General features: G+C 49.0%; 1 protein-coding gene across 1 annotated transcript; it reads right to left on the bottom strand.

Annotated features, from left to right (window-relative positions):
- Positions 1–932: 932 nt before the first annotated feature.
- On the bottom strand, positions 933–25109 carry METTL16 (methyltransferase 16, RNA N6-adenosine). The gene is made up of 9 exons (XM_068165924.1): positions 24917–25109; positions 23754–23953; positions 21285–21425; positions 13490–13605; positions 9236–9378; positions 8298–8367; positions 3727–3816; positions 2228–2401; positions 933–2122 (listed from the first exon to the last, which is right to left on the bottom strand). Exons 1-9 carry the CDS (start codon positions 25042–25044, stop codon positions 1499–1501), a joined length of 1686 nt encoding a protein of 561 aa, XP_068022025.1. The 5' UTR covers positions 25045–25109; the 3' UTR covers positions 933–1498.
- Positions 25110–25879: the final 770 nt, after the last annotated feature.

Genomic DNA, 25879 nt, shown 5'->3' with positions numbered 1-25879 from the left:
CTGGGGGTGTTGTGACCCAAGTGCAGGACCCAGCCCTTGCTTTTGTTGCATCTCACACAATTGGTGTCAGCCCATCAGTGCAGCAGGAGCCTCCATCGGCTTGTGGTGGGGAGGATGATCCCACAGCAAACCAGGTACCTACAGCACCTGAGATGTCTGTTCACACTGCATGGCCACTTAATTTAGAATTTCTCTACTGTAACTTGCTTTGTTACATTAGTTTCACAGATTTAAAATTGCTCTTCTTTCCCAACACAGGATAAGCTTTCCAAGCACCACGCTCACCTTTGTCATTAAATAAAATGCCAAGACAACCCTTTTAACTTGTAAAATGGCATCCAAATCACCCACTACTGTGTTTGTGAAAACACCTGGGGCTTTGTTTAGGCAATGCTCAGGAGGGTACATGGTTCATGTTGCACAGGTGACAGAAACATGAGCCAGCAGGTGGCCAAGAAGGCCAACAGCATCCCAGCCTGCATCAGGAATAGTGTGGCCAGCAGGAGCAGGGAAGTCATTGTGCCCCTGTACGCTGCACTGGTTAGGGCACACCTGGAGTCCTGTGTCCAGCCTGTCGAGGTCCTTCTGCAGAGCCTCTCTACCCTCCAGCAGATCAACTCCTGCCCCCAGCTTGGTGTCATCTGCGAACTTACTGATGATGGACTCAATGCCCTCATCCAGATCATCAATAAAGATGTTAAAGAGCACAGGGCCCAGCACTGATCCCTGGGGCACACCACTAGTGCCTGGCTGCCAGCTGGCTGTGGCACCATTCACCACCACTCTCTGGGCTCAGCCCTCCAGCCAGTTCCTAACCCAATGCAGTGTGTTTGTTTAGGTTTTGGTTAAAATGAAGTTTCCAAAACCAGATGATGCTAGCAGGCTCTTCCACACCTCAAAACACAAGCCCTAGGAGGAAAGGACAACACAAATTTTTTCTAAAGCAATTAGTTTTAATGAATCAACACTCAGAAGGATGTATCAGTCTTGCTACTCTCTAGATCAAAGGTTAAATGCACTGAAGAGAGGCATACTTAAACCCTTGGTTGGAGACTCCTTGCTGCAGAAAGCAGCTCCCACAGCAGACCAATCGTTGCCTGCGTTAGCGTTGAAAAAATAGGGAAGGAAAATATTTCAGTCAATAATTCTACTTAGTAACAATATATAGAGAACTCTATTGCACCAGCCAACAGACCAGAGTAAGCATTGTTGGTGTCTGAAGCAGTATTCTCATCTCTCAACATGGAGTTTTACAACTGCAGCACAAAAGCTGTGACTTCTCCACCGCTCCATGTCCAATGAAGTACATTTACTTCAGGCGCTCCTTGCAGCTTTCCACAAAGCTATTAAGGGGACTTTAATCTCCTTTTTACTCTTTTTTTTATTCCCCCCAGGAGAAAAAAAAATGCCAAGTTCTGCTAACTGGAAATTTTATTCTCTTAAAAATAGGTGACTGGATTTGAGCACTGGCTTACTTTAAGAGGAAGCAGGAAGAGGGCTAACTGGCAACCAGGCGAAGGATCTGATTACGTAGGTATGTGCAGAGCTGGTTCATCAAGTCTCTGTTCTCTCCTTCAACCCAGTGCATTTCTACTACCACATCGTTGCCTTCTTTCTTCACATTCATTAAACACTTAAAGAGAAAGCATCTACTCGCTTCTCTGGGACTTTGCTCTTTGTCAGCTGTGGGATTGCTAGCTTCCTCTGAAGGGCAAGGTTCCTCCTTTGCATTACTGGAACCTTTGCCCAGTGATGATTCTTCCCCATTTGCTTCCATCTCCTCCTCCTCCTCCTTCACATGCTCATCATGTTCTTCTTTGGTGGCAGAGCCTTCCTTTAGCTCATCCCCTGCAGCCAAGCAGGCATCCTCCTCAGGGGCCATCAACGCTGTTTCAGAGTCTTCGGTCTTGGAGTTTTCACAGTCCAAATTGCTGCTGACGCTCTTCTGGCACTTTTTCCCTTCTTCCATTGCTTGCAGAGTCCCTTCAGAAGCTCGAGGAAGTTCTCTTAACTGCCTTACCCTCTCTCGCTTCTTTCTCCTCAGATGAATCCAGGAGTTTTCAATGGCAGTCACAAAGAGGCTAACTTCATCCTTCCCACAGGGAACACGTTTATGCTCAACCTAGTGCAGAAAACAGCAGAACTTCACACCATCCTCTCACAGGAATACTTTCAAGTAGCATGAGTTGTTGGGGCTTTTTTTAACACATAATACTTAATACTGTACCTTGAGATCAGTGAGAATCTTCTCTACCCAGGCCCTCACCACAGCAATAGGTTCCACAGCATCCCAGCCCATAGCTGCAGCTTTGCTGGATAACTCTTTGACTGTAGAAGCCAAGACCATGAATGTAATTGGTTTTCTGGGCTTTTCCAGTTTTCTTCTTTTAGATGGAGGTGACTACAAGAAGAAATTAAAACAAGGTTACAAAGCTATGTGCTGATAATGGATGACTTCATACTCAAAAAACACTGGGATTAAGAGTACAATGTAAGCCACTAAACAATCAATGACATGGCTGGAGTTTCACTTCACTTCACTCCAAAGAGTTTTAGATTAAAACCAGCTAAAAGGATAATGCTTTTGCTAGCCAGAGGTACAGAGGGAGTTGATCTTCAGACACTAGGCAAAAAAATTTCATTGGCTCCTTCTTCTCCCTAGTATCAGGCAATATTAGGCCTGCATCAAGAACAGTGTGGCCAGCAGGAGCATGGAAGTCATTATGCCCTGTACTCAGCATTGGTTAGGCCACAGCTTGAGTCCTGTGTCCAGTTCTGGGCCCCTCAGTTTAAGAAGGACATTGAGACACTTGAATGTGTCCAGAGAAGGGCAACAAGGCTGGGGAGAGGCCTTGAGCACAGCGCTGTGAGGAGAGGCTGAGGGAGCTGGGGTTGCTTAGCCTGGAGAAGAGGAGGCTCAGGGGAGACCTTCTTGCCCTCTACAACTACCTGAAGGGAGGTTGTAGCCAGGAAAAGGTTGGTCTCTTCTCCCAGGCAAGCAGCACTAGAGCAAGAGGAAACAAGCACCCCATCCAGTCTCCTAAACACCTCCAGTGATGGTGACTCCACCACCTCCCTGGGCAGCACATTCCAATGGGCAGTCACTCTCTCTGTGTAGAAACTCCTCCTAACATCCAGTCTGAACCTCCCCTGGTGCAGCTTGAAACTGTGTCCTCTTGTTCTGGTGCTGGGTGCCTGGGAGAAGAGACCAGCCCCCTCCTGGCTACAACCTCCCTTCAGGTATTTGTAGAGAGCAAGAAGGTCACCCCTGAGCCTCCTCTTCTCCAGGCTAAGCAACCCCAGCTCCCTCAGTCTCTCCTCACAGGGCTGTGCTCCAGGCCTCTCCCCAGCCTCATTGCCCTTCTCTGGACACCTTCCAGCATTTCAACATCTTTCCTAAAGTGAGGGGCCCAGAACTGGACACAAGACTCAAGGTGTGGCCTAACCAGTGTAGTGTGCAGGGGCAGAATGACCTCCCTGCTCCTGCTGGCCACACTGTAAGTCCCTGCACAGGCTTCTTTTTCCTCCCTAAACATGGGTCATTTATGACTGACATGTAACAACTAACAGTCTGGCAGTCAGTTAAGTTAAAACTGTCCACATAGCCCAGCACATCTGCGTCCCAGTCTGAAGGAGAACAGTTTGGTTTACAGCAGTTATAGCTTAACCAGGCCCTTCTTCCAATTAGAGGCACAATCAGAAGCAGGTCAAAATGAAGCAACTTACAGGTACTTGAACATCATCATAGAAACTCCATGCCAATGCCCATCTCATGGTGCGTCCTTGACAGAATTCAGTGTGAGTAACTTTAGGAACCTGTGCAAAGAAACACCACAAAACTTCATCTTGCATTAACACACAACATTGGTTTACTGCACAGCTTTTCCATTTTAAAAGCATTACACAGATTTATAGATTCATAGAAAGGTTTGGGTTGGAAGGGACCTTAAAGATCATCTAGTTCCAACCCCCTGCCATGGGCAGGGACACCCTTCGCCAGACCAGGCGTCACAAGGCCTCATCCAGCCTGGCCTTGAGCAGCTCCAGGGAGGGGACATTCATGACCTCCCTGGGCAACCTGTTCCAGTGTCTCACCACCCTCACTGTAAAGAATCTCCTTCATACATCCAGCCAAACTCTACCCTCTTCATGCTTCAATCCATTCCCTCTCATCCCACCACTATAACCCCCTGTAAAAAGTCCCTTCCTGGCCTTCTTGTAGCCCCCTTCAGGTACTGGAAGGCTGATACTAAGGTCTCCCTGGAGCCTTCTTTTCTCCAGGCTGAACAGCCCCAACACTTACATAGAGTTATCTTCTCATGACAAGAAATAGAGATCTTTTTCTGACATGGTTCATGGATGCCAGGGCCACCTGAAGCTGGTCAGTGCCATACCTAGTACCCATGCCCAGGACTTCCCCTTCTGCCCTGCCATGTCCATGGTTCAAGTCTGGAAGCCCTTTCAGCATTTCAGGTTCAGCAACACATAACATGACCCTTTTAGTGCAGCCATCCAGCAGGCTTACAGCACACATGCATTCTGACTCTGCAAAAAGCACATCCTTCCTCCTTGTTCAGAACATGTTCCTGCTCAGCATTTCAATACTGAACCCACTGCTGTAGCAAAGGAACACAAAGGCAGCAAAGGGCTGGGAAGCCAAGCCACTCAACCTGTCTGCAGATGGCTGAAACGTGCCCAGAAACACTTGCCTATCTCTGCCCCCAGAAATCAACCCTCAACTTCCATTGCCTTTACATACAACACTCAGATCCAATGCTAGTGTTAACTAGTCTATCCACAGGTGGATGCTCTGCAGCATCTATGTATGGTATGGAGAACGTGCTTAATACCAGTAAGGATAAATATCAACCATCCCACCTCACATTGAATTATCAGCTCCAGAGGAATGGAATGGAATGGAATGGACCTTCAAGATCATCAAGTCCAACCTATCACCCAACACCATCTAATCGACTAAACCATGGCACCAAGTGCCACATCCACTCTCTTCCTAAACACCTCCAGTGATGGTGACTCCACCACCTCCCTAGGCAGCACATTCCAAAGGACAATCTCTCTTTCTGGGAAGAACTTCTCCCTAACATCCAGCCTAAACCTCCCCTGGTGCAGCTTGAGACTGTGTCCTCTTGTTCTGGTGCTGGCTGCCTGGGAGAAGAGACCAACCCCCACCTGGCTACAACCTCCCTTCAGGTAGTTGGAGAGAGCAAGAAGGTCTCTCCTGAGCCTCCTCTTCTCCAGGTTGAGCAACCCCAGCTCCCTCAGCCTCTCCTCACAGGGCTGTGCTCAAGGCCACTCCCCAGCTTTGTTGCCCTTCTCTGGACACCTTCCAGCAACTCAACATCTTCCCTAAACTGAGGGGCCCAGAACTGGACACAGGACTCAAGCCCCAGGTCTGCACAGAAAAAATAAACAACAATCTTATTTTTGAGAAATGTATTCAAAAAGAGAGAGGAAAAGAACTTTCTCTGCTTTTAGATTCCTAACTCTATCAAAAATTCAGAGGAACACAGCAAATTTCAAACCCATCTGAATAACAAGTGGGCTTTTGGGAACACTTGTGCTGATTCCTAACCTGAACCACAACACAGTGTGTGCTTGGCTACAGTCACCACATTCCTATCTGTCTTAACAACAAGGATTAAAACTCTGAACAAAATTAAATTGGTAGTGTCAAGAAAAATACAAAACCAACCCTCAGCTTTTCTACACAAGGCTTGCAAGGATTTCTCTCTTACTTTCCTCAGACTGAAGTGCAACAGTACATAAGTCAAAGACTTGAAACCCGGTACCTAGGTCAGCATCTTCTTTTGTCCCATAGTTTAAGGGACAAAAGAAGATGCTGACCTAGGTATTAGCCCTGTGGCTAATCTTTCTGGGAAGTGATTTCACCATGCATTCTCTGTCCTTCACCTCTCTACTGAACTGGATTTAGGAGGGGCAGGTCCTGCCTCTCCAACCTGATCTCCTTCTATGATCAGGTGACTGCCTGGTGGACGTGGGGAGGCCTGTGGATGTGGTCTGCCTGGACTTCAGCAAGGCCTTTGACATTGTCCCCCACAGCAAACTCCTGGCCAAGGTGTCAGCCCCTGGCTTGGACAGCAGCACTCTGAGCTGGGTTAGGAACTGGCTGGAGGCTGAGCCCAGAGAGTGGTGGTGAATGGTGCCACATCCATCTGGCAGCCAGGCACCAGTGGTGTGCCCCAGGGATCAGTGCTGGGCCCCATCCTCTTTAACATCTTCACTGATGATCTGGATGAGGGGATTGAGTCCATCAGCAGTAAATTTGCAGATGACACCAAGTTAGGAGCAGAGGAGCAGATGTTAGTCAGTTAGAGGGCAGAAGGGCTCTGCAGAGGGACCTTGACCAACTGGACAGATGGGCAGAGTCCAACGGGGATGGCATTCAACAAATCCAAGTGCCAGGTGCTGCACTTTGGCCACAGCAACCCCATGCAGAGCTACAGGCTGGGGTAAGAGTGGCTGAGAGCTCCCAAACAGAGAGGGACCTGGGGGTGCTGATTGACAGCCACCTGAATATGAGCCAGCACTGTGCCCAGGTGGCCAAGAGGGCCAATGGCATCCTGGCCTGCATTAGGAATAGTGTGGCCAGCAGGAGCAGCGAAGTCATTGTGCCCTGTACTCTGCATTGGTTAGGCCACATCTTGAGTCCTGTGTCCAGTTCTGGGTCCCTCAGTTTAAGAAGGACATTGAGACACTTGAAGGTGTCCAGAGAAGGGCAACAAGGCTGGGGAGAGGCCTTGAGCACAGCCCTGTGAGGAGAGGCTGAGGGAGCTGGGGTTGCTTAGCCTGGAGAAGAGGAGGCTCAGGAGAGACCTTCTTGCTGTCTCCAACTACCTGAAGGGAGGTTGTAGCCAGCTGGGGGTTGGTCTCTTCTCTCAGGCAACCAGCACCAGAACAAGAGGACACAGTCTCAAGCTGTGCCAGGGGAGGTTTAGGCTTGAGGTGAGGAGGAAGTTCTTCACTAAGAGAGTTGTTCGTCATTGGAATGTGCTGCCCAGGGAGGTGGTGGAGTCCCCATCCCTGGAGGTGTTCAAGAGGGGATTGGATGTGGCACTTGGTGCCATGGTCTAGTCATGAGGTCTGTGGTGACAGGTTGGACTCGATGATCCTTGAGGTCTCTTCCACCCTTGGCGATACTGTGAGAGTGTATGTAAGGAGAGATCTCACAACCACTGTCTGTGTTTGGAAATGAGACAAGACTACACTTCCTCCAGTAAGCCATAAAAAAATGTTCTTTGCACATCCTTCTTGCATCAGAATAGTAGCATAAGGTTCAGCTTCACTTGGTGCCAGAGCTGAACACAAAGAATTTCTGCCACTTAAACAATGTTACTGTTACTTTTATCAACTAAATCACTAGTTGCACATTAGCTAAAAGGAAACAGAAGTAGCAGCCCTGCAAAGGCTATTCTAAAGCAGAATTTCTTATGTTCTGGAAAGGCCAAAGAAATGCTTCTACCCCAGTAAAGACAAAAATCTGGATGTGCTACTTCTCTATAAGCTTTGAATCTACATTCCATGGCAATTGCTTTGAGTGTCTCTCTAACAATGAATTGCAGTTTCTTCTTGTAAATAAACTCTGTGAAGTAATTCAGTAATGATCACTTGCATGCATTGGAACATAATATATAGAAGATATACACTGGCATCCTGGCCTGCAACACAAATAGTGTGGCCAGCAGGAGCAGCGAAGTCATTCTGCCCCTGTTCTCAGCACTGGTTAGGCCACACCTTGAGTCTTGTGTCCAGTTCTGGGCCCCTCAGTTTAAGAAGGACATTGAGACACTTGCACTTGTCCAGAGAAGGGCAACAAGGCTGGGGAGAGGCCTTGAGCACAGCCCTGGGAGGAGAGGCTGAGGGAGCTGGGGTTGTTTAGCCTGGAGAAGAGGAGGCTCAGGGGAGACCTTATTTCTCTCTACAACTACCTGAAGGGAGGTTGTAGCCAGGAGGGGATTGGTCTCTTCTCCCAGGCAACCAGCACCAGAACAAGAGGACACAGTCACAAGCTGCACCAGGAGAAGTTCAGGGTCGAGGTGAGGAGAAAGTTCTTCCCAGAAAGAGAGGTTGGCCATTGGAATGTGCTGCCCAGGGGGGTGGTGGAGTCACCATCACTGGAGGTGTTCAGAAAGGTGTTGGACGTGGCACTTGAAGCCATGGTTTAGTCAGTCATGAGGTGTTGGGTGATAGGTTGACCTTGATAATCTCTGAGGCCTTTTCCAACCTTATTGATTCTATGATTCTCTACACAAACTCACCCCCTGGATTCGAAGCTCCTCTTTCAGCGGTGCTAAGCTGCATTTCTTCCCCAGCATGCAACTGTACCATCTGCAAACAACATGTGAACAAGGCACTTCACAAATGCAGAGCAAGTGAAAATGGTAACTATCTGAAAAAAAACCTACTTGGATCAGAAGCCTGCAAGAACAATAGATTTAAAACCAAAACAACAACAAAAATCACACTCTTAAACAGAGATAGGACAAAGTAAAACAAGAATTGGAACAGAAGGCTGGAAGATAGACTGAACGAGGGAGTCTGAGATTTTAGGTAATACATTAAGTCTGTTATTGAAAGAGGACCTAAACAACCAAGAATCCTGTTAAACACAGTGACTTCAGTTCTGTGGAAAATGTTACCTCCTACAATAGCTGGCCAAACATGAGCCAGCAGTGTGCCCAGGTGGCCAACAAGGCAAATGGCATCCTGGCCTGCATCAGGAATTGCTAGCCAGAGATACAGAGGGAGTTGATCCTCAGACACTAGGCAAAAAAAATTCATTGGCTCCTTCTTCTCCTTAGTATCAGGCAATATTAGGCCTGCATCAGGAACAGTGTGGCCAGCAGGACCATGGAAGTCATTGTGCCCCTGTACTCAGCACTGGTTAGGCCACACCTTGAGTCCTGTGTCCAGTTCTGGGCTCCTCAATTTAAGAAGGACATCGAGACACTTTAAGTGCATCCAGAGAAGGGCAACGAGGCTGGGGAGAGGCCTTGAGCACAGCCCTGTGAGGAGAGGCTGAGGGAGCTGGGGTTGCTTAGCCTGGAGAAGAGGAGGCCACAGCAACATTTCTTACTTAAAAAAACCATAATGTTTGTGACTTCTGCCAAAGCAGCAGACAAAAGGGAGGTCTGGGGTTTTGTTGTTGTTGGTTGGTTGGCTCAGGTTTGTTTTCACTAATGAATGAAGTACTCACCGTAACCTCTTTTTAAGCTGCAGACTGTCATGAATGATTCTTTTGACAAACTCCAGCTCTCCCCCCTCAGCCATGATTTCTGTGATCCCTCCTGTATTGACAGAGCTGGGAGGGGGGCGCCGTGGGTTCCGAGAATTCACTCCCTGCAGAGAGCAGAACGTTAGAGAGGAACACACAATGAAATGTTAGGCTGCCTCCCACACTGCTTCCTGCCTCAGCCTTCAGTGGGCAGCAAGTGTCACCACCTCTGGTCAACCTGCTTCTATCAGAACCACAGACAACAGACACATGAATAGTAACAGGTATGCTCAAAATAAGTAAATCAGAGGGAATTCCCTAGTCTCAAACCTAGCTAATTTACTTGTCGCTGTGGTAGTTCAGGCTGGGTGCCTCCTGTTGCTGCCACACAAGATACACCTCCAGTGCCCTGAGGGTCCAGCCCAGTGGGTGGACACAGGAAGCTGTGTATTTCATACCCATAATGTCCTGCTCCCTGTAAATCTACCTGCAAAGTCTATCACTTCCTCTATCTTCCCTCGCTGCTCCCATGGGTGATGCTCCCTATCTGGTAATGGAAGGGGAGTTAACTCAAGGCCTCTTAGGCCTGGCTAGGCCTAATGTCAGGAGGGGAAGGGCACTGTCAGATCTGGCCAGCTGAAATTAGTCTAACAGTGGAGGGGGGTGGGGAAGAAAGAGCCCTAGGGGGTTTGTGTATACCCTCAGGTAGGGAGAAGGGAAGTGCTGGGAGGCTTCTGGGTGTGCTATAAGGGACTCTGTCTGCTTTGGGTTCCTTTTTGTCACTGTGCTTGTAGCTCTCTGTAAAACACTCACTGCTCTTCCAGTTAAACTTTCCATCACTACTGCAATCCATTTGTCTGAGTCTCACTTTTTCTGCCCCAGTGGAAGGCAAGGGAGGATCTGCTTCAACCCGACACAGTCACAAATCAGTATCCTACTAACATAGAATGAACAAGGTTGGAAAGACCTCAAAGATCATCAAGTCCAACCTGTCTCCCAACACCTCATGACTACTAGACCATGGCACCAAGTGCTACATCCAATCCCCTCTTGAACACCTCCAGGGATGGTGACTCCACCACCTCCCCAGGCAGCACATTCCAATGGCCAATTACTCTTTCAGGGAAGAACTTTCTCCTCATCTCCAGCCTAAACCAACCTTGAGACTGTGTCCTCTTGTTCTGGTGCTGGTTGCCTGGGAGAAGAGACCAACCCCCACCTGGCTACAACCTCCCTTCAGGTAGTTGTAGAGGGCAATGAGGTCACCCCTGAGCCTCCTCTTCTCCAGGCTAAGCAACCCCAGCTCCCTCAGCTGGGGAGGGAGAAGACTGAAATGCTCCTTCATTATGCTGGTTGAACGTAAGCCACCCAGGTGGCCAAGAATGTGAAGAACATCCTGGTCTGTGTCAGGAATAGTGCATCTGCAGTACCAGGGAAGTGATTATCCCCCTGGACTCAGCACTGGTGAGGCCACACTGAGTACTGGGGCCCTCACTACAAGAAAGACACTGGAGTGGGTCCAGAGAAGGGCAACAAAGATGGTGAAGAGCCTGGAGAACAGGTCTTGTGAGGAGCAGCTGAGGGAACTGGGGTTGTTTAGTCTGAAGAAAAGGAGGCTGAGGGGAGACCTTCTCTCTTTCTACTGAAAGGAAGTTGGACCAAGGTAGGTGCCAGTCTCTTCTCCCTACTACCAAGAGACAGAACAAGAGGAAACGGTCTCAAGTTGCACCAAGTGAGGTTTAGGTTGGATATTACTATAATCATCTTCATGGAAAGAATTCTCAAACACTGGAACAGGCTGCCCAGGGAGGTGGTTGAAAACCCATCTCTGGAGCTGTTTAGAAGAGGCAGTGTTTAAAAGTGGTGCTGAGGGACACAGTTAAGCACCAGACTTGTCAAACTGATTCTATGAACCTGTGATTCTGTCTTTAAGGATAAACCACAAGTTTTGTTGCTTTTAAACTAAGATTTCTAAGGCTTTTTTTCATTATGTCAAAGCTGTTATCAGTCTTCTGATTCTTCCTACTGAAATGAATCTGTGATTATGACTTGAGATTCTCCACTCAACCTTCCTCAAGGGAAGGGGTTGCTCTTGTTGCCACCCTCCCCCTCACTGAAGGGCCAGCAGAATGGGACAGAATAGAATGGGACAGAATAGAATGGGACAGAATAGAATGGGACAGAATAGAATGGGACAGAATAGAATGGGACAGAATAGAATGGGACAGAATAGAATGGGACAGAATAGAATGGGACAGAATAGAATGGGACAGAATAGAATGGGACAGAATAGAATGGGACAGAATAGAATGGGACAGAATAGAATGGGACAGAATAGAATGGGACAGAATAGAATGGGACAGAATAGAATGGGACAGAATAGAATGGGACAGAATAGAATGGGACAGAATAGAATGGGACAGAATAGAATGGGACAGAATAGAATGGGACAGAATAGAATGGGACAGAATAGAATGGGACAGAATAGAATGGGACAGAATAGAATGGGACAGAATAGAATGGGACAGAATAGAATGGGACAGAATAGAATGGGACAGAATAGAATGGGACAGAATAGAATGGGACAGAATAGAATGGGACAGAATAGAATGGGACAGAATAGAATGGGACAGAATAGAATGGGACAGAATAGAATGGGACAGAATAGAATGGGACAGAATAGAATGGGACAGAATAGAATGGGACAGAATAGAATGGGACAGAATAGAATGGGACAGAATAGAATGGGACAGAATAGAATGGGACAGAATAGAATGGGACAGAATAGAATGGGACAGAATAGAATGGGACAGAATAGAATGGGACAGAATAGAATGGGACAGAATAGAATGGGACAGAATAGAATGGGACAGAATAGAATGGGACAGAATAGAATGGGACAGAATAGAATGGGACAGAATAGAATGGGACAGAATAGAATGGGACAGAATAGAATGGGACAGAATAGAATGGGACAGAATAGAATGGGACAGAATAGAATGGGACAGAATAGAATGGGACAGAATAGAATGGGACAGAATAGAATGGGACAGAATAGAATGGGACAGAATAGAATGGGACAGAATAGAATGGGACAGAATAGAATGGGACAGAATAGAATGGGACAGAATAGAATGGGACAGAATAGAATGGGACAGAATAGAATGGGACAGAATAGAATGGGACAGAATAGAATGGGACAGAATAGAATGGGACAGAATAGAATGGGACAGAATAGAATGGGACAGAATAGAATGGGACAGAATAGAATGGGACAGAATAGAATGGGACAGAATAGAATGGGACAGAATAGAATGGGACAGAATAGAATGGGACAGAATAGAATGGGACAGAATAGAATGGGACAGAATAGAATGGGACAGAATAGAATGGGACAGAATAGAATGGGACAGAATAGAATGGGACAGAATAGAATGGGACAGAATAGAATGGGACAGAATAGAATGGGACAGAATAGAATGGGACAGAATAGAATGGGACAGAATAGAATGGGACAGAATAGAATGGGACAGAATAGAATGGGACAGAATAGAATGGGACAGAATAGAATGGGACAGAATAGAATGGGACAGAATAGAATGGGACAGAATAGAATGGGACAGAATAGAATGGGACAGAATAGAATGGGACAGAATAGAATGGGACAGAATAGAATGGGACAGAATAGAATGGGACAGAATAGAATGGGACAGAATAGAATGGGACAGAATAGAATGGGACAGAATAGAATGGGACAGAATAGAATGGGACAGAATAGAATGGGACAGAATAGAATGGGACAGAATAGAATGGGACAGAATAGAATGGGACAGAATAGAATGGGACAGAATAGAATGGGACAGAATAGAATGGGACAGAATAGAATGGAACAGAATAGAATGGAACAGAATAGAATGGAACAGAATAGAATGGAACAGAATAGAATGGAACAGAATAGAATGGAACAGAATAGAATGGAACAGAATAGAATGGAACAGAATAGAATGGAACAGAATAGAATGGAACAGAATAGAATGGAACAGAATAGAATGGAACAGAATAGAATGGAACAGAATAGAATGGAACAGAATAGAATGGAACAGAATAGAATGGAACAGAATAAAGAGGTTGGAAGAGACCTTCAAGATCATCGCGTCCAACCTATCATCCAACACCACCCAACCAACTAAACCATGCAACCAAGCACCCTGTCAAGTCTCCTCCAGTTTAACTTACCTTTGCTTCCAATTGGTTGGCAAAAAAGGGAGGGTTGCACATGCAGAAATCATAAACAATCCCAGATTCTTCTTTCAGGGCATCCATTAGAAGAGTCTTCTGTGGTACCTTAACCACTAATTGAAAGCAGAAGTTTGGTCAGTAAAGCACTTTTTTATTTCATCTAGCACACTCCTGATGTTTCAGTGCTTGCTAAAACAATTCACCATAGCAAACCTGCCCTTTCTAGACAGCATTTTCTTTCTATGAAAGAAGGTAACAAATAGCAGCATGCAAATGCAGACCCCAGCTAAGGACTAGCACACAAGCAGCTTGCATGTTTATGCACAGCAGTTTGTTATTCCAAAGGCAGGGTCATTTACCCAGGAGGCAGCAGCCTGGATAGACAGACAGAAGAGTTTTATTTATCCCAGTTGTGCAGAGAAAAGAGTGCTAGGAGGTAGTTCTGCAAAGCCATCTGTGGTGGGTTGAAGTTTCCCCCCAGCATTACCTTTTAGCCAGAACAACTCAGTTAGAAGCAGATGAAGCTCTATTCACTAGCAAGATCTGCACTCTACAATGGAATGCAATGGATGTGTACAAAACATACAGGAGTTACAATATTATACAGACATTTACAATTAGCAAACAACACAAAACCCCACTGGTCCAAAGACCTGGGAAGCCATTCCACTGCCCCCCCCAAACTCCCTTGTCCCAAGAGAGAGAGATGTTGAGAGAAAGCAGTGGGCTAAACTTATCCCAAGGCCAGCCAGAAGCACATTCTCTTCTCCTGAGTGAAGCAAAAGAGCCAAGATCAGAAGAGAAAAGGAATGGGAAATGTGAAGAATTGTTAGGATACAGCTCCTCTTATCCCAGGCATTTATCCAATGAATTTGTTTAGAATGATCTTTTGTTTTCCTTTTTACACCCAACAGTGATTCAGTTATATTTTTCTACTTTTCTGCTCAAAATCTGCAGCTAAATTTTAAACTACCACACTATGCCACCATTAGCTCAAACCACAGCACTGTGCCCAGGTCTGGGCCCCTCAGTTTAGGAAAGATGTTGAGTTGCTGGAAGGTGTCCAGAGAAGGGCAACAAAGCTGGGGAGGGGTCTGGAGCACAGCCCTGTGAGGAGAGGCTGAGGGAGCTGGGGTTGCTTAGCCTGAAGAAGAGGAGGCTCAGGAGAGACCTTCTTGCTCTCTCCAACTACCTGAAGGGAGTCTGTAGCCAGGTGAGGGTTGGTCTCTTCTCCCAGGCAACCAGCACCACCAGAACAAGAGGACACAGTCTCAAGCTGTGCCAAGGGAGCTTTAGGCTGGAGGTGAGCAAGAAGTTCTTCCCAGAAAGAGAGATTGGCCATTGGAATGTGCTGCCCAGGGAAGTGGTGCAGTCATCATCCCTGGAGGTGTTTAGGAAGAGCCTGGATGAGGCACTTGGTGCCATGGTTTAGTTGATTAGATGGTGTTGGGTGATAGAATTTACATGGAATAGACCAGGTTGGAAGAGACCTTCAAGATCATCATGTCCAACCTATCAACCAACCCAACACCACCTAATCAACTAAACCATGGCACCAAGCACCCCATCAAGTCTCCTCCTGAACACCTCCAATGATGGTGACTCCACCACCTCCCCAGGCAGCCCATTCCAATGGACAATCACTCTCTCTGTGTAGAACTTCTTCCTAAGATCCAGCCTAAACCTCCCCTGGCGCAGCCTGAGACTGTGTCCTCTTGTTCTGGTGCTGGCTGCCTGGGAGAAGAGACCAACATCCACCTGTCTACAACCTCCCTTCAGGTAGTTGTAGAGAGTAATAGGGTCACCCCTGAGTCTCTTCTCCAGGTTGGACTAGATGATCTCAAAGGTCTTTTCCAACCTGGTTAGTTCTATTCTAAGAGCAGTTTATATACAGCACAAGTAACAGAGAACTAGTACATATGACTTTGTATCACATCAGACTTTGTACAGGTGCTCCATTCACTACCTAATTCATTATATAATTACCTAATTCATTACACTAAGGTGGTCCTACACTTACACCTAAATTCTCCGCTTAGGCATGTGTTTTAGTATTAAAATCCCCACAGGTTATGTAGCAGACACCTCAATGATTCAATCTTAGTCCAGATCTGTTTCTGGTTTCTGTCAGAAGCCACAACAAGGCGAGGAACACAGTCTCAAGCTGTGCCAGGGGAGGTTTAGACTCAAGGTGAGGAGAAAGTTCTTCACCAAGCGAGTCATTCACCATTGGAATGTGGTGCCCAGGGAGGTGGTGGAGTCACCATCACTGGAGGTGTTCAAGAGGGGATTGGATGTGGCACTTGATGCCATGGTTTAGTTAGGAGGTGTTGGGTGACAGGTTGGACTTGATGATCTCTGAGGTCTTTTCCAACCTTATTGATTCTAAGGCATTATGTACAAAAGTTGGCAGAATCTTACTGTCTTGTTTCTGGTTACTTCAACCTTCAAGGTCATCCTGTTCTTTAGTCTTAAGGGCCTCTCATTCTTGTTATCCTGGTTTCAGACCAGTTCAGTGGAAGCTTACTCAGCCAAAAATTAACTCCATCCTTTCAACACCAACATCAGTCAGTTTAATATAGGAACTACTTGAGTTGTAATGACTTCTCAGATGCAACTAGGAATACACTTTAACACCTTCCAAAAATTATCAGAAGTGTCAGGTGATTACCTCTCTGGCTCCTCAGAGGAGAAAAACACAACTAAAGAATTATTTTAAGATACAGAACTCTAGAATGGCACTCAAGGAAATACACTGTTTGGTCTGTCCCCTTTATTTAATGTCTTTCTAAAGTGCAAAGCTAAGAAAGACTAACATCAAGGTATCTCAGCAGAGGTTACACAGCAACAAGATTGGTTTTACACCCAATTTTACAACAAAACAGACACCTAACTTTATAATAACACAGAATTCCTGTGTTACCAATACTATGTACCCTGCACAGGAACTACCACCTTAAACAAGTTAAAAGAATCACAACAACAAAAGAGTTCCATTCTGGATAAACCTTCTGCTCACTTGGGTCCACCCATTACAAGGGTGAAGGCAGATCATAGTATCATAGAATCAGTCAGGGTTGGAAGGGACCACAAGGATCATCTAGTTCCAACCCCCCTGCCATGGGCAGGGACACCCCACAACAGATCAGCCTGGCCACAGCCTCATCCAGCCTGGCCTTAAACACCTCCAGGGAGGGAGCCCCAACCACCTCCCTGGACAACCCATTCCAGGGCTTCACCACTCTCATGGGGAAGAACTTCCTCCCCACCTCCAGCTTCTTCCATTCCCCCTAGTCCTATCACTACCTGAGATCCTGAGCAGTCCCTCCCCAGCCTTCTTGTAGGCCCCTTCAGATACTGGAAGGTCACAATGAGGTCACCTCAGAGCCTTCTCTTCTCCAGACTGAACAGCCCCAACTCCTTCAGTCTGTCCTCATAGGAGAGGTGCTCCAGCCCTCTGATCATCCTCCTGGCCCTTCTCTGGACAACTTCCAGCACCTCCAGATCCCTCTTGGAATAGGGGCTCCAGATATTCCACACAGATCTCAACTGTCCTTCCCCAAGTCCCTTGGAAACTGTGGTCAAGTCAGTCCTGTGACACAGCTTCTGAAGTCCACAGGAACACCAGCCCAAGGAGCAGGTGCTTCAATGTGCATGAAAGTCCAGTTAGAGCATACATAAAGGATACATAAAGCACTGTGGTGGTTTAGGCTGGGTGCTGGCCTGGATGCCACTGCACAAACCACACCTGGGAGGTCCCAAGGGTCTGGCACTTCCTCTTTCCTTCCTCTCTGACACCCCGTAACTGGGGGAGAGATCTCCCAGCCATGGGCCTAGCTAGGCCCAAGGCCACGGCGGGGAGATGGGCTGTGAGAGACCAATAAGTTTGTCTCTCTTGGTGTACTCAACAAAGATAAAATCACTTGCTATTTGCCCAGACAATATGTATTAGGCAGAGCCACTAAGGACTCTTGGAAGGTGCAAAGATAACATTGCTCACTGGGCCACAGCTGGCATACAACAATGACCCAGCCACTCACGCCTTCAGGGCAAGATAATCTCCACCCATCAAGTACCCTGGGCAGGGTGACACAATGGTTTTTACCACCTGTTTCCTGATGTGTAAGAGATTCCCCCCCCCAACCATCCAAAATCTTGCCCAAACACACAGCAATACACAGAACCTAAGGATTATTTCCTGCCCCTGGAATTCCTGAGGGACAATATTTGAATACATACCTAAGGACTAAAAACTGCATAAAAGACTGGAGCAACTACTGGTTTGTAGAGAGAAACAGAGGAGGAAAACGGGGAGAAAAAGGGAGATGAAGGAAACACAGGAGACAGGCCAGGCCGCTGAGAAGGGAAAGCCGGGACAATGTTGCTCCGGAGAAAAGAGGCTGCTGTTACAGTTTGAACTGGGTGCCCCCCTGCAATGTTTACTTCCTGTGTCCAGAAGTCCAGCCCAGAGGGGTGGACACAGGAAATTATGTAGTATTTCATACCACAATCCTTTGCACCACTATAAGATCCAGTGCGGAGTCTAGCACTATCTCTTTTCTTCCTCCTCCGTCAGCCGGTAACTGGGGGAGATGTCTCCTGGTTTTGGGCCTGGCTAGGCCCAAGGCCACGGGGGGATGGGCAGTCTCAGATCTGGCCAGCTGAGACTAGCCTAGCAGTGGGAGGGGGAAGAAGGAGCCCTGAGGGTCTCGGGTGTACCCTCAGGTGGGGATGGGATCTCTCTGGGTCTGTTTGGGAATTTTTCTTTACCACTGTGCTTTTGCTTTTCTGTAAAGGTTCACTGCTTTCTATTTAAACTTTCCATCACTTTTGCAATCCGTTTGTCTGAGTGTTTTATTGTTGCCAGGGGTGGGGAAGGGGACTGCCTCAACCCAGCACACCAGAGGACCACAGCTCTTCTCCAGCCAAAGCCTCAGCACACTTTCTCTACAGACCCAGGCTGCCCAGAGGAGCCTCAGCACCATTCCTGTACCAAGCCAACATCTCCCCTGATGACCACAGCTCTTCTCCAGCAAAAGCCTCAGCACCATTCCTGTACCAAGCCAACATCTCCCCTAATGACCACAGCTCTTCTCCAGCAAAAGCCTCAGCACCATTCCTGTACCAACCCAACATCTCCCCTGATGACCACAGCTCTTCTCCAGCCAAAGCCTCAGCACCGTTTCTCTACAGACCCAACATCTCCTGCAGCACCTTTCCTCCACAGACTCAAACTGTCTTGGGGGGGATGAGGGGTGTGGTAATATAATTCCTTTCCTCTTCTCTCTCTCTTCTCTCTCTCCCTCTTTATTTTCTCCCTCTCCCCTTCTTATGTCCACTTTATTTACATAATAAATAGTCTAGCTGTTGATACTTTGGCCTCGTTTGTGCCTCTAATTTCACAACATGGGAATGTTCTAAAAGAACTTGAGTCTCTTTCCCTCTCCAGACCAAGACATGGGCAGTCTCAGATCTGGCCAGATGAGACTAGCCTAGCAGTGTGGGGGGGAGGGGGAGGGAAAGAGAAGCCCTGGGGGTCTTGGGTGCACCCTCAGGTGGGGATGGGATATTTCTGGGTCTGTTTTGGGGTTTCTCTTGTCACCATGCTTCTGGTTTTCTGCACACACTCACTGTTTTCTATTTAAACTTTCCAGCACTTTTGCAATCCCTTTGTCTGAGTCGTTATTTCTGCCCGTGGTGGGGAGGGGGCTTGCCCCAGCCCATTACAAGCATGCAAGGAGGATTTCTTGCAGACTTTACCAGCAACTCAAAGATAATGTATATAGAACAGAGATTTTCAGAAGAGAGACAGAAGGCAAGCCTCTCCTCCCAACACTTCGTACTACAGCCCATCATTATCTTAAGAATACAAAGTTGTTAGGGCAGCTGGCAACTACCAAAGGTCAGGTTATACAGAGCAAGAACAACAGCTGTAACAAACTAAAAAGTAGTCATTGCTAGTTATTCATTGCTAAATTACAATTACACATCACAGTCAAAGCCAAAAGCTCTTTGGCTGGCATTTGGACTGATGGTTGGCACCAAAGTGTAAAACCAGCAGTTGCTGTTGCTCATAAATGAGACAAATAAATGCTTTGAGACTTTGAGGCCACAGATGCCAGAGTATTTCACTGCCTTTCCTGTTAGCAATGCTTCTCCAATTTTATTTTACTTTACATTTTCAATGTTATGGAGGGAAAAAAAAAAAAAAAAACAAACACAAAATCAAAGTGAAGCACAAAAATCCCATGGAATTATGTTGGAGAGCAGGGAAAGCCCAAGACAGGCAGAGTTCTCCAAACAGATTCTGTTCATCTCAGCAGCAACACATCACAGTATCACCGTATCACAGTATCACTAAGGTTGGAAGAGAACTCAAGGATCATCAAGTCCAACCTGTCACCACAGACCTCATGACTAGACCATGGCACCAAGTGCCACATCCAATCCCTTCTTGAACACCTCCAGGGATGGTGACTCCACCACCTCCCTGGGCAGCACATTCCAATGCAAATCTCTCTATGAAGAATTTCTTCCTAACATCCAACTTAAACCTCCCCTGGCGCAGCCTGAGACTGTGTCCTCTTGTTCTGGTGATGGCTGTCTGGAGGAGACAAACCTCTACCTGTCTACAACCTCCCTTCAGGTAGTTGTAGACAGCAAGAAGGTCCCCCCTGAGCCTCCCCTTCTCCAGGCTAAGCAACCCCAGCTCCCTCAGTCTCTCCTCATAGGGCTTGTGTTCCAAACCCCTCACCAACTTTGTTGCCCTTCTCTGGACTCATTCCAGCAAGTCAACCTCCTTCCTAAACTGAGGGGCCCAGAACTGGACACAGGACTCAAGCTGTGGCCTAACCAGTGCAGTGTACAGGGCACAATGACCTCCCTGCTCCTGCTGGCCACGCTGTTCTTGATGCAGGCCAAGATGCCATTGGCCCTCTTGGCTGCTTGGGCACACTGCAGGCTCATGTTCAGCCTACCATTGACCAGCACCCCCAGGTCCCTCTCTGCCTGGCTGCTCTCCAGCCACTCTGACCCCAGCCTGTAGCACTGCAGGCGTTTGCTGTGGCCAATGTGCAGAACCTGGCACTTGGATGTGTTCAGTCTCCTGCCCTTGGACTCTGCCCATCTCTCCAGCCTTTCAAGGTCCCTCTGCAGAGCCTCTCTACCCTCCAGCAGATCAACTCCTGTCCCCAGCTTGGTGTCATCTGCAAATGTACTGATGATGGACTCAGTGCCCTCATCCAGATCATCAATAAAGATGTTAAAGAGGATGGGGCCCAGCACTGATCCCTGAGGGACTCCACTACTGACTGGCTGCCTGCTGGATGTGGCACCATTCACCACCACTCTCTGGGCTCAGCCTCCAGCCAGTTCCTAACCCAGCTCAGAGTGCTGCTGTCCAAGCCTCGAGCTGAGAGCTTGGTCAGGTATTTGCTGTGGGGGGCAGTGTCAAAGGCCTTGCTGAAGTCCAGGAAGACCACATCCACAGGCCTCCCCACGTCCACCAGACGGGTCACCTGATCATAGAAGGAGATCAGGTTGGTCAGGCAGGACCTGACCTTCCTAAATCCATGGTGACTGAGCCTGATCCCTTGGCCATCCTCTAAGTGCTGTGTGATTGCACTCAAGATGACCTGCTCCATCATCCTGCCTGGCACTGAGGTCAGGCTGACAGGCCTGTAATTCCCTGGCTCATCCAACCAGCCCTTCTTGTGGATGGGCACCATGCTGGCCACTGAAGGGGGAAAAAAAGTAGGTGGCAACATTAGCATGGTAACTTATTACATCCTACCTTTTATAAGATCAGACAAGTTGTTCTGCTCCACATTCTTCTTGGCATAATTGAAGCACATATCATCCACTTCTGTTGCAAGAAAATACCAGCCATTCAAAGTTGCTCCAAGCAATGGGTATATGCAAGATGCCCCTGTCCCTGCAAGAGTGAAAAGCCAGGAGAAATGCAAATGACATCTCTGCTGGTGTACAAAGAGATCTGCTAACAGTGCACTTGCTACAACAAAAAAGAACCAGTTTCAAGAACACACTGATCACTGATCAGCTATTATGCAGTTCTTTAGTGGACTTTATTTCCTCACTTTGAAATGGTCCATTGTTAAATACACACTTTAAGGATATTTAATAATCTGGAATCAATTTTCTAGTAAATGATCAACTTCTGAGGTTGGCTTCCTTTCCCCCCTTCCACCCCAAATATGACAACAACAACAATCTGTTTAAAAAAGACAGATTCATCTGTCAAAGGCACCTAAATCCACAGAATACATTTTCCCAGAAGGAATGCTACAAACCATTGTCATGCAGCTCACAAAATCTCTTGTGCAGGCAAAACATTGACAGGACTAGGGGGAATGGAATGAAGCTGGAGGTGGGGAGATTCAGGCTGGAGGTGAGGAGGAAGTTCTTCCCCATGAGAGTGGTGAAGCCCTGGAATGGGTTGTCCAGGGAGGTGGTTGAGGCCCTGTCCCTGGAGGTGTTTAAGAGCAGGCTAGATGAGGCTGTGGCCAGGCTGATCTAGTGTGGGGTGTCCCTGCCCATGGCAGGGGGGTTGGAACTAGATGATCCTTGTGGTCCCTTCCAACCCTGACTGATACTATGATACTATACTATGAAAACCAGACTGCTAATACAATGTAATTCACTAATTGGAAGACTGAGAATACTATCTTTTTTCCTTTCTTTAAATTCCCTTCCAGTGACACCTTACATGCATCACTAACAGTACTTACTTTATCATTTCTTTTTACACCACACAAAGCTTCACTGGAACAGAGTTCAAGACCATAAAAGCTGAACAGAATAGACTAGAACACAATAGAGTTAACCAGGTTGGAAAAGACCTTTGAGATCATAAAGTCCAACCTATCACCCAACACCATCTAATCAACTAAACCATGGCACCAAGTGCCTCATCCAGTCTCTTCCTAAACACCTCCAGTGATGGTGACTCCACCACCTCCCTGGGCAGCACATCCCAATGGCCAATCTCTCTTTGTGGGAAGAACTTCTTCCTAACATCCAGCCTAAACCTCCCCTGGCACAGATTGAGACTGTGTCCTCTTGCTCTGGTGCTGATTGCCTGGGAGAAGAGACCAACCCCCACCTGGCCACAACCACCTTTCAGGTAGTTGTAGAGGGCAATGAGGTCACCCCTGAGCCTTCTCTTCTCCAGGCTAAACAACCCCAGCTCCCTCAGCCTCTCCTCATAGGGCTTGTGTTCAAAGCCTCTCCCCAGCCTTGTTGCCCTTCTCTGGACACGCTCAAGTGTTTCGATGTCCTTCTCAAACTGAGGGGCCCAGAGCTGGACACAGGACTCAAGGTGTGGCCTAACCAAAGCAGAGTACAGGGCACTATGACCTCCCTGCTCCTGCTGGCCACACTATTCCCAATGCAGGCCAGGATGCCATTGGCCCTCTTTGCCACCTGGGCACACTGCTGGCTCATATTCAGGTGGCTGTCAATCAGCACCCCCAGGTCCCTCTCTGTTTGGGAGCTCTCAGCCACTCTGACCCCAGCCTGTAGCTCTGCATGGGGTTGTTGTGGCCAAAGTGCAGCACCTGGCACTTGGACTTGTTGAATGCCATCCCCATTGGACTCTGCCCATCTGTCCACTCGGTTGAGGTCCCTCTGCAGAACCTTTCTACCCTCTAACTGACTAACATCTGCCCCCAGCTTGGTGTCATCTGCAAACTTGCTGATGACTGACTTGACCCCTCTCATCCAGATCATCAATGAAGATGTTAAAGAGGATGGAGCCCAGCACTGATCCCTGGGGCACACCACTGGTGACTGGCCTCCAGCTGGATGTGGCACCATTCACCACCACTCTCTGGGCTCAGCTTCTAGCCAATTCCTAACCCAGCACAGAGTGAAATGGTCCAAGCCACAGGCTGAGAGCTTAACCAGCAGTTTGCTGTGGGGGATGGTGTCAAAGGCCTTGCTGAATTCCAGGCAGACCACATCCACAGCCTGCCCCACATCCACCAGGCTTTCAATTGATCATAGAAGGAGATCAGGTTTTGTTTCTTAAACTTCACATTTCTCTGCAGGGATAAGGTTATGCTTGACCTCCTCTTCACGAATAGGGAAGGGCTGGTGGGTGATGTGGTGGTCACTTCCAACCTGGTCTGGCCTAGCCTAGCCCAGTCTATTCTCTGTGGGTTAGTTAAAAAAACATAATGAAAGTATCTGCTAGTTTCCCTGACAGCAAATAAGGAGCTGCCCGTTTTGCCTTTCCCAGTACCTATGTCAATGCCACGCCTCAGGACTCGCTTGTCAGCCTCCTGGTGACCGATGAGATCCTCCACCCAGTGGATGTAGTTCAGCCTCAAGGGAACGGTGGGAATAAGCCTTTCCACCGGGATGTCAATCGTAAGGCCGAAATCCTCCTTCAAAAGAGTGCACGTCAAAGCTCTCACTGCCTCGGGGTCCTTGAAGTTCAGGCTGAAACGTACGAGCAGCGGTTACGGCGCCGGCGCCGCCTCGCCCGCCGGGGGGACACGCACGGGGGCGGACACGCAGGGGCAAGGCACGATGGAGGCGGCGGGAGCCGCTCCACAGCCCCTGGACACGGCCCGGCCTATCCCTCCCTCCCTCCCTCCCTCTCTCCCTCCTTCTCTCCCTCCCTCCCTCCCTCCCTCTCTCTCTCCCTCCCTCCCTCTCCTCTCTCCCTCCCTCTCTCTCTCCCCCTCCCTCCCTCCCTCTCTCCCCCTCCCTCCCTCCCTCTCTCTCTCCCCCTCCCTCCTCCCTCTCTCCCCCCTCCCTCCCTCCCCCCCATCCCTCCCTCCCTCTCTCTCTCCCCCTCCCTCCCTCCCTCTCCCTCCCTCTCTCCCCCTCCCTCCCTCCCCCCATCCCTCCCTCCCTCTCTCTCCCCCCTCCCTCCCTCTCTCTCCCTCCCTCCTCCCTCTCTCCCCCTCCCTCCCTCCCCCCATCCCTCCCTCCCTCTCTCTCTCCCCCTCCCTCCCTCTCTCCCTCTCCCTCCCTCCCTCCCTCTCTCCCTCCTTCTCTCCCTCCCTCTCTCCCTCCCTCTCTCTCTCCCCCTCCCTCCCTCCCTCCCTCTCTCCCTCCCTCTCTCCCTCCTTCTCTCCCTCCCTCTCTCCCTCCCTCTCTCTCTCCCCCTCCCTCCCTCCCCCCCATCCTCCCTCCCTCTCTCTCTCCCCCTCCCCTCCCTCTCTTTCTCCCTCCCTCCCTCTCTCTCCCCCTCCCTCCCTCTCTTTCTCCCTCCCTCCCTCTCTTTCTCCCTCCCTCCCTCTCTCTCCCCCTCCCTCCCTCTCTCCCTCTCCCTCCCTCCCTCTCTCTCCCCCCCTCCCTCCCTCTCCCCCTCCCTCCTTCCCTCCCTATCCATCCATCCCTTCCTCCCTCCATCGGTCCCTCCCTCACGACGCTTCTTCAGCGGCCGGGCCCTACCTCACCCTGCCGGTGAGGGTGGTCTGCAAGTGCTGCTGGAACTCAGGGTATTTGGCGGCCAGATAGGCGAAGTCGGGCGGCTTGTCCTTGTAGCGGTTGCGCGCATGCATAGACTTGTTGAGGGCCATGGCGACGCCGCGGGACAGCGCAGGTTAAGGAGCCCTCCCCGCCGCCGCCCGCCCCGCTCCGCTCCCAACGCGCACCGCGGCCCCCTCGGGCCGTACCAAGCCGCAGCGGGCGGCGGGGGAGTGCGGGCAGGGAGAGCCGAGTGCAGCGCGGCTTAGACCATCGGCCGCCGCGGGCGCAGGGGAGCCGCAGCTCCCTGACTCAGAGGCGAGTCTCAGCGCTTGGGGGGTGAGGCGGTCGGTGAGTCAGGAAGGCAGGGAAAGTAAAGTTGCAGCTCACAGTTGTGTTTCTCCGGTGGCCTCTGTGCCCAGGCTCAGAGTGTGTTCACAGTCACACGTTACCCCGGAGAGAGCTTTAACATTCTCTGAAACACCTCATAGTCAGGGATCGCTGTAGCGCTGTTTGGGTGCATCAGGTCACTGTGCTATCCAGGTGAGCACAGCAAGGCTCTGAGCAGTGTGCCCAGGTGGCCTGTATCAGGAATGCTGAGGGGTTTGGAGCACAGCCCTGGGAGGAGAGGCTGAGGGAGCTGGGGTTGCTTAGCCTGGAGGAGGCTCAGGGGTGACCTCATTGCTCTCTGCAACTCCCTGCAGGGAGGTTGGAGCCAGGTGGGGGTTGGGCTCTTCTCCCAGGCAACCAGCACCAGAACAAGAGGACACAGTCTCAAGCTGTGCCAGGGGAGGTTTAGGCTGGAGGTTAGGAAGAAATTCTTCCCAGAAAGAGTAACTGGCCATTGGAATGTGCTGCCCAGGGAGGTGGTGGAGTCACCATCACTGGAGGTGTTTAGGAGGAGACTGGATGAGGCACTTGGTGGCATGGTTTAGGTGATTAGATGGT

The sequence above is a fragment of the Melanerpes formicivorus genome, unplaced genomic scaffold, assembly GCF_026170545.1.
Source record: "Melanerpes formicivorus ecotype bairdi unplaced genomic scaffold, bMelFor1.0.p_v2 SCAF_95, whole genome shotgun sequence".
Classification (NCBI taxonomy): domain Eukaryota; kingdom Metazoa; phylum Chordata; class Aves; order Piciformes; family Picidae; genus Melanerpes; species Melanerpes formicivorus.
This window is presented reverse-complemented; position numbering and strand designations above follow the sequence as displayed.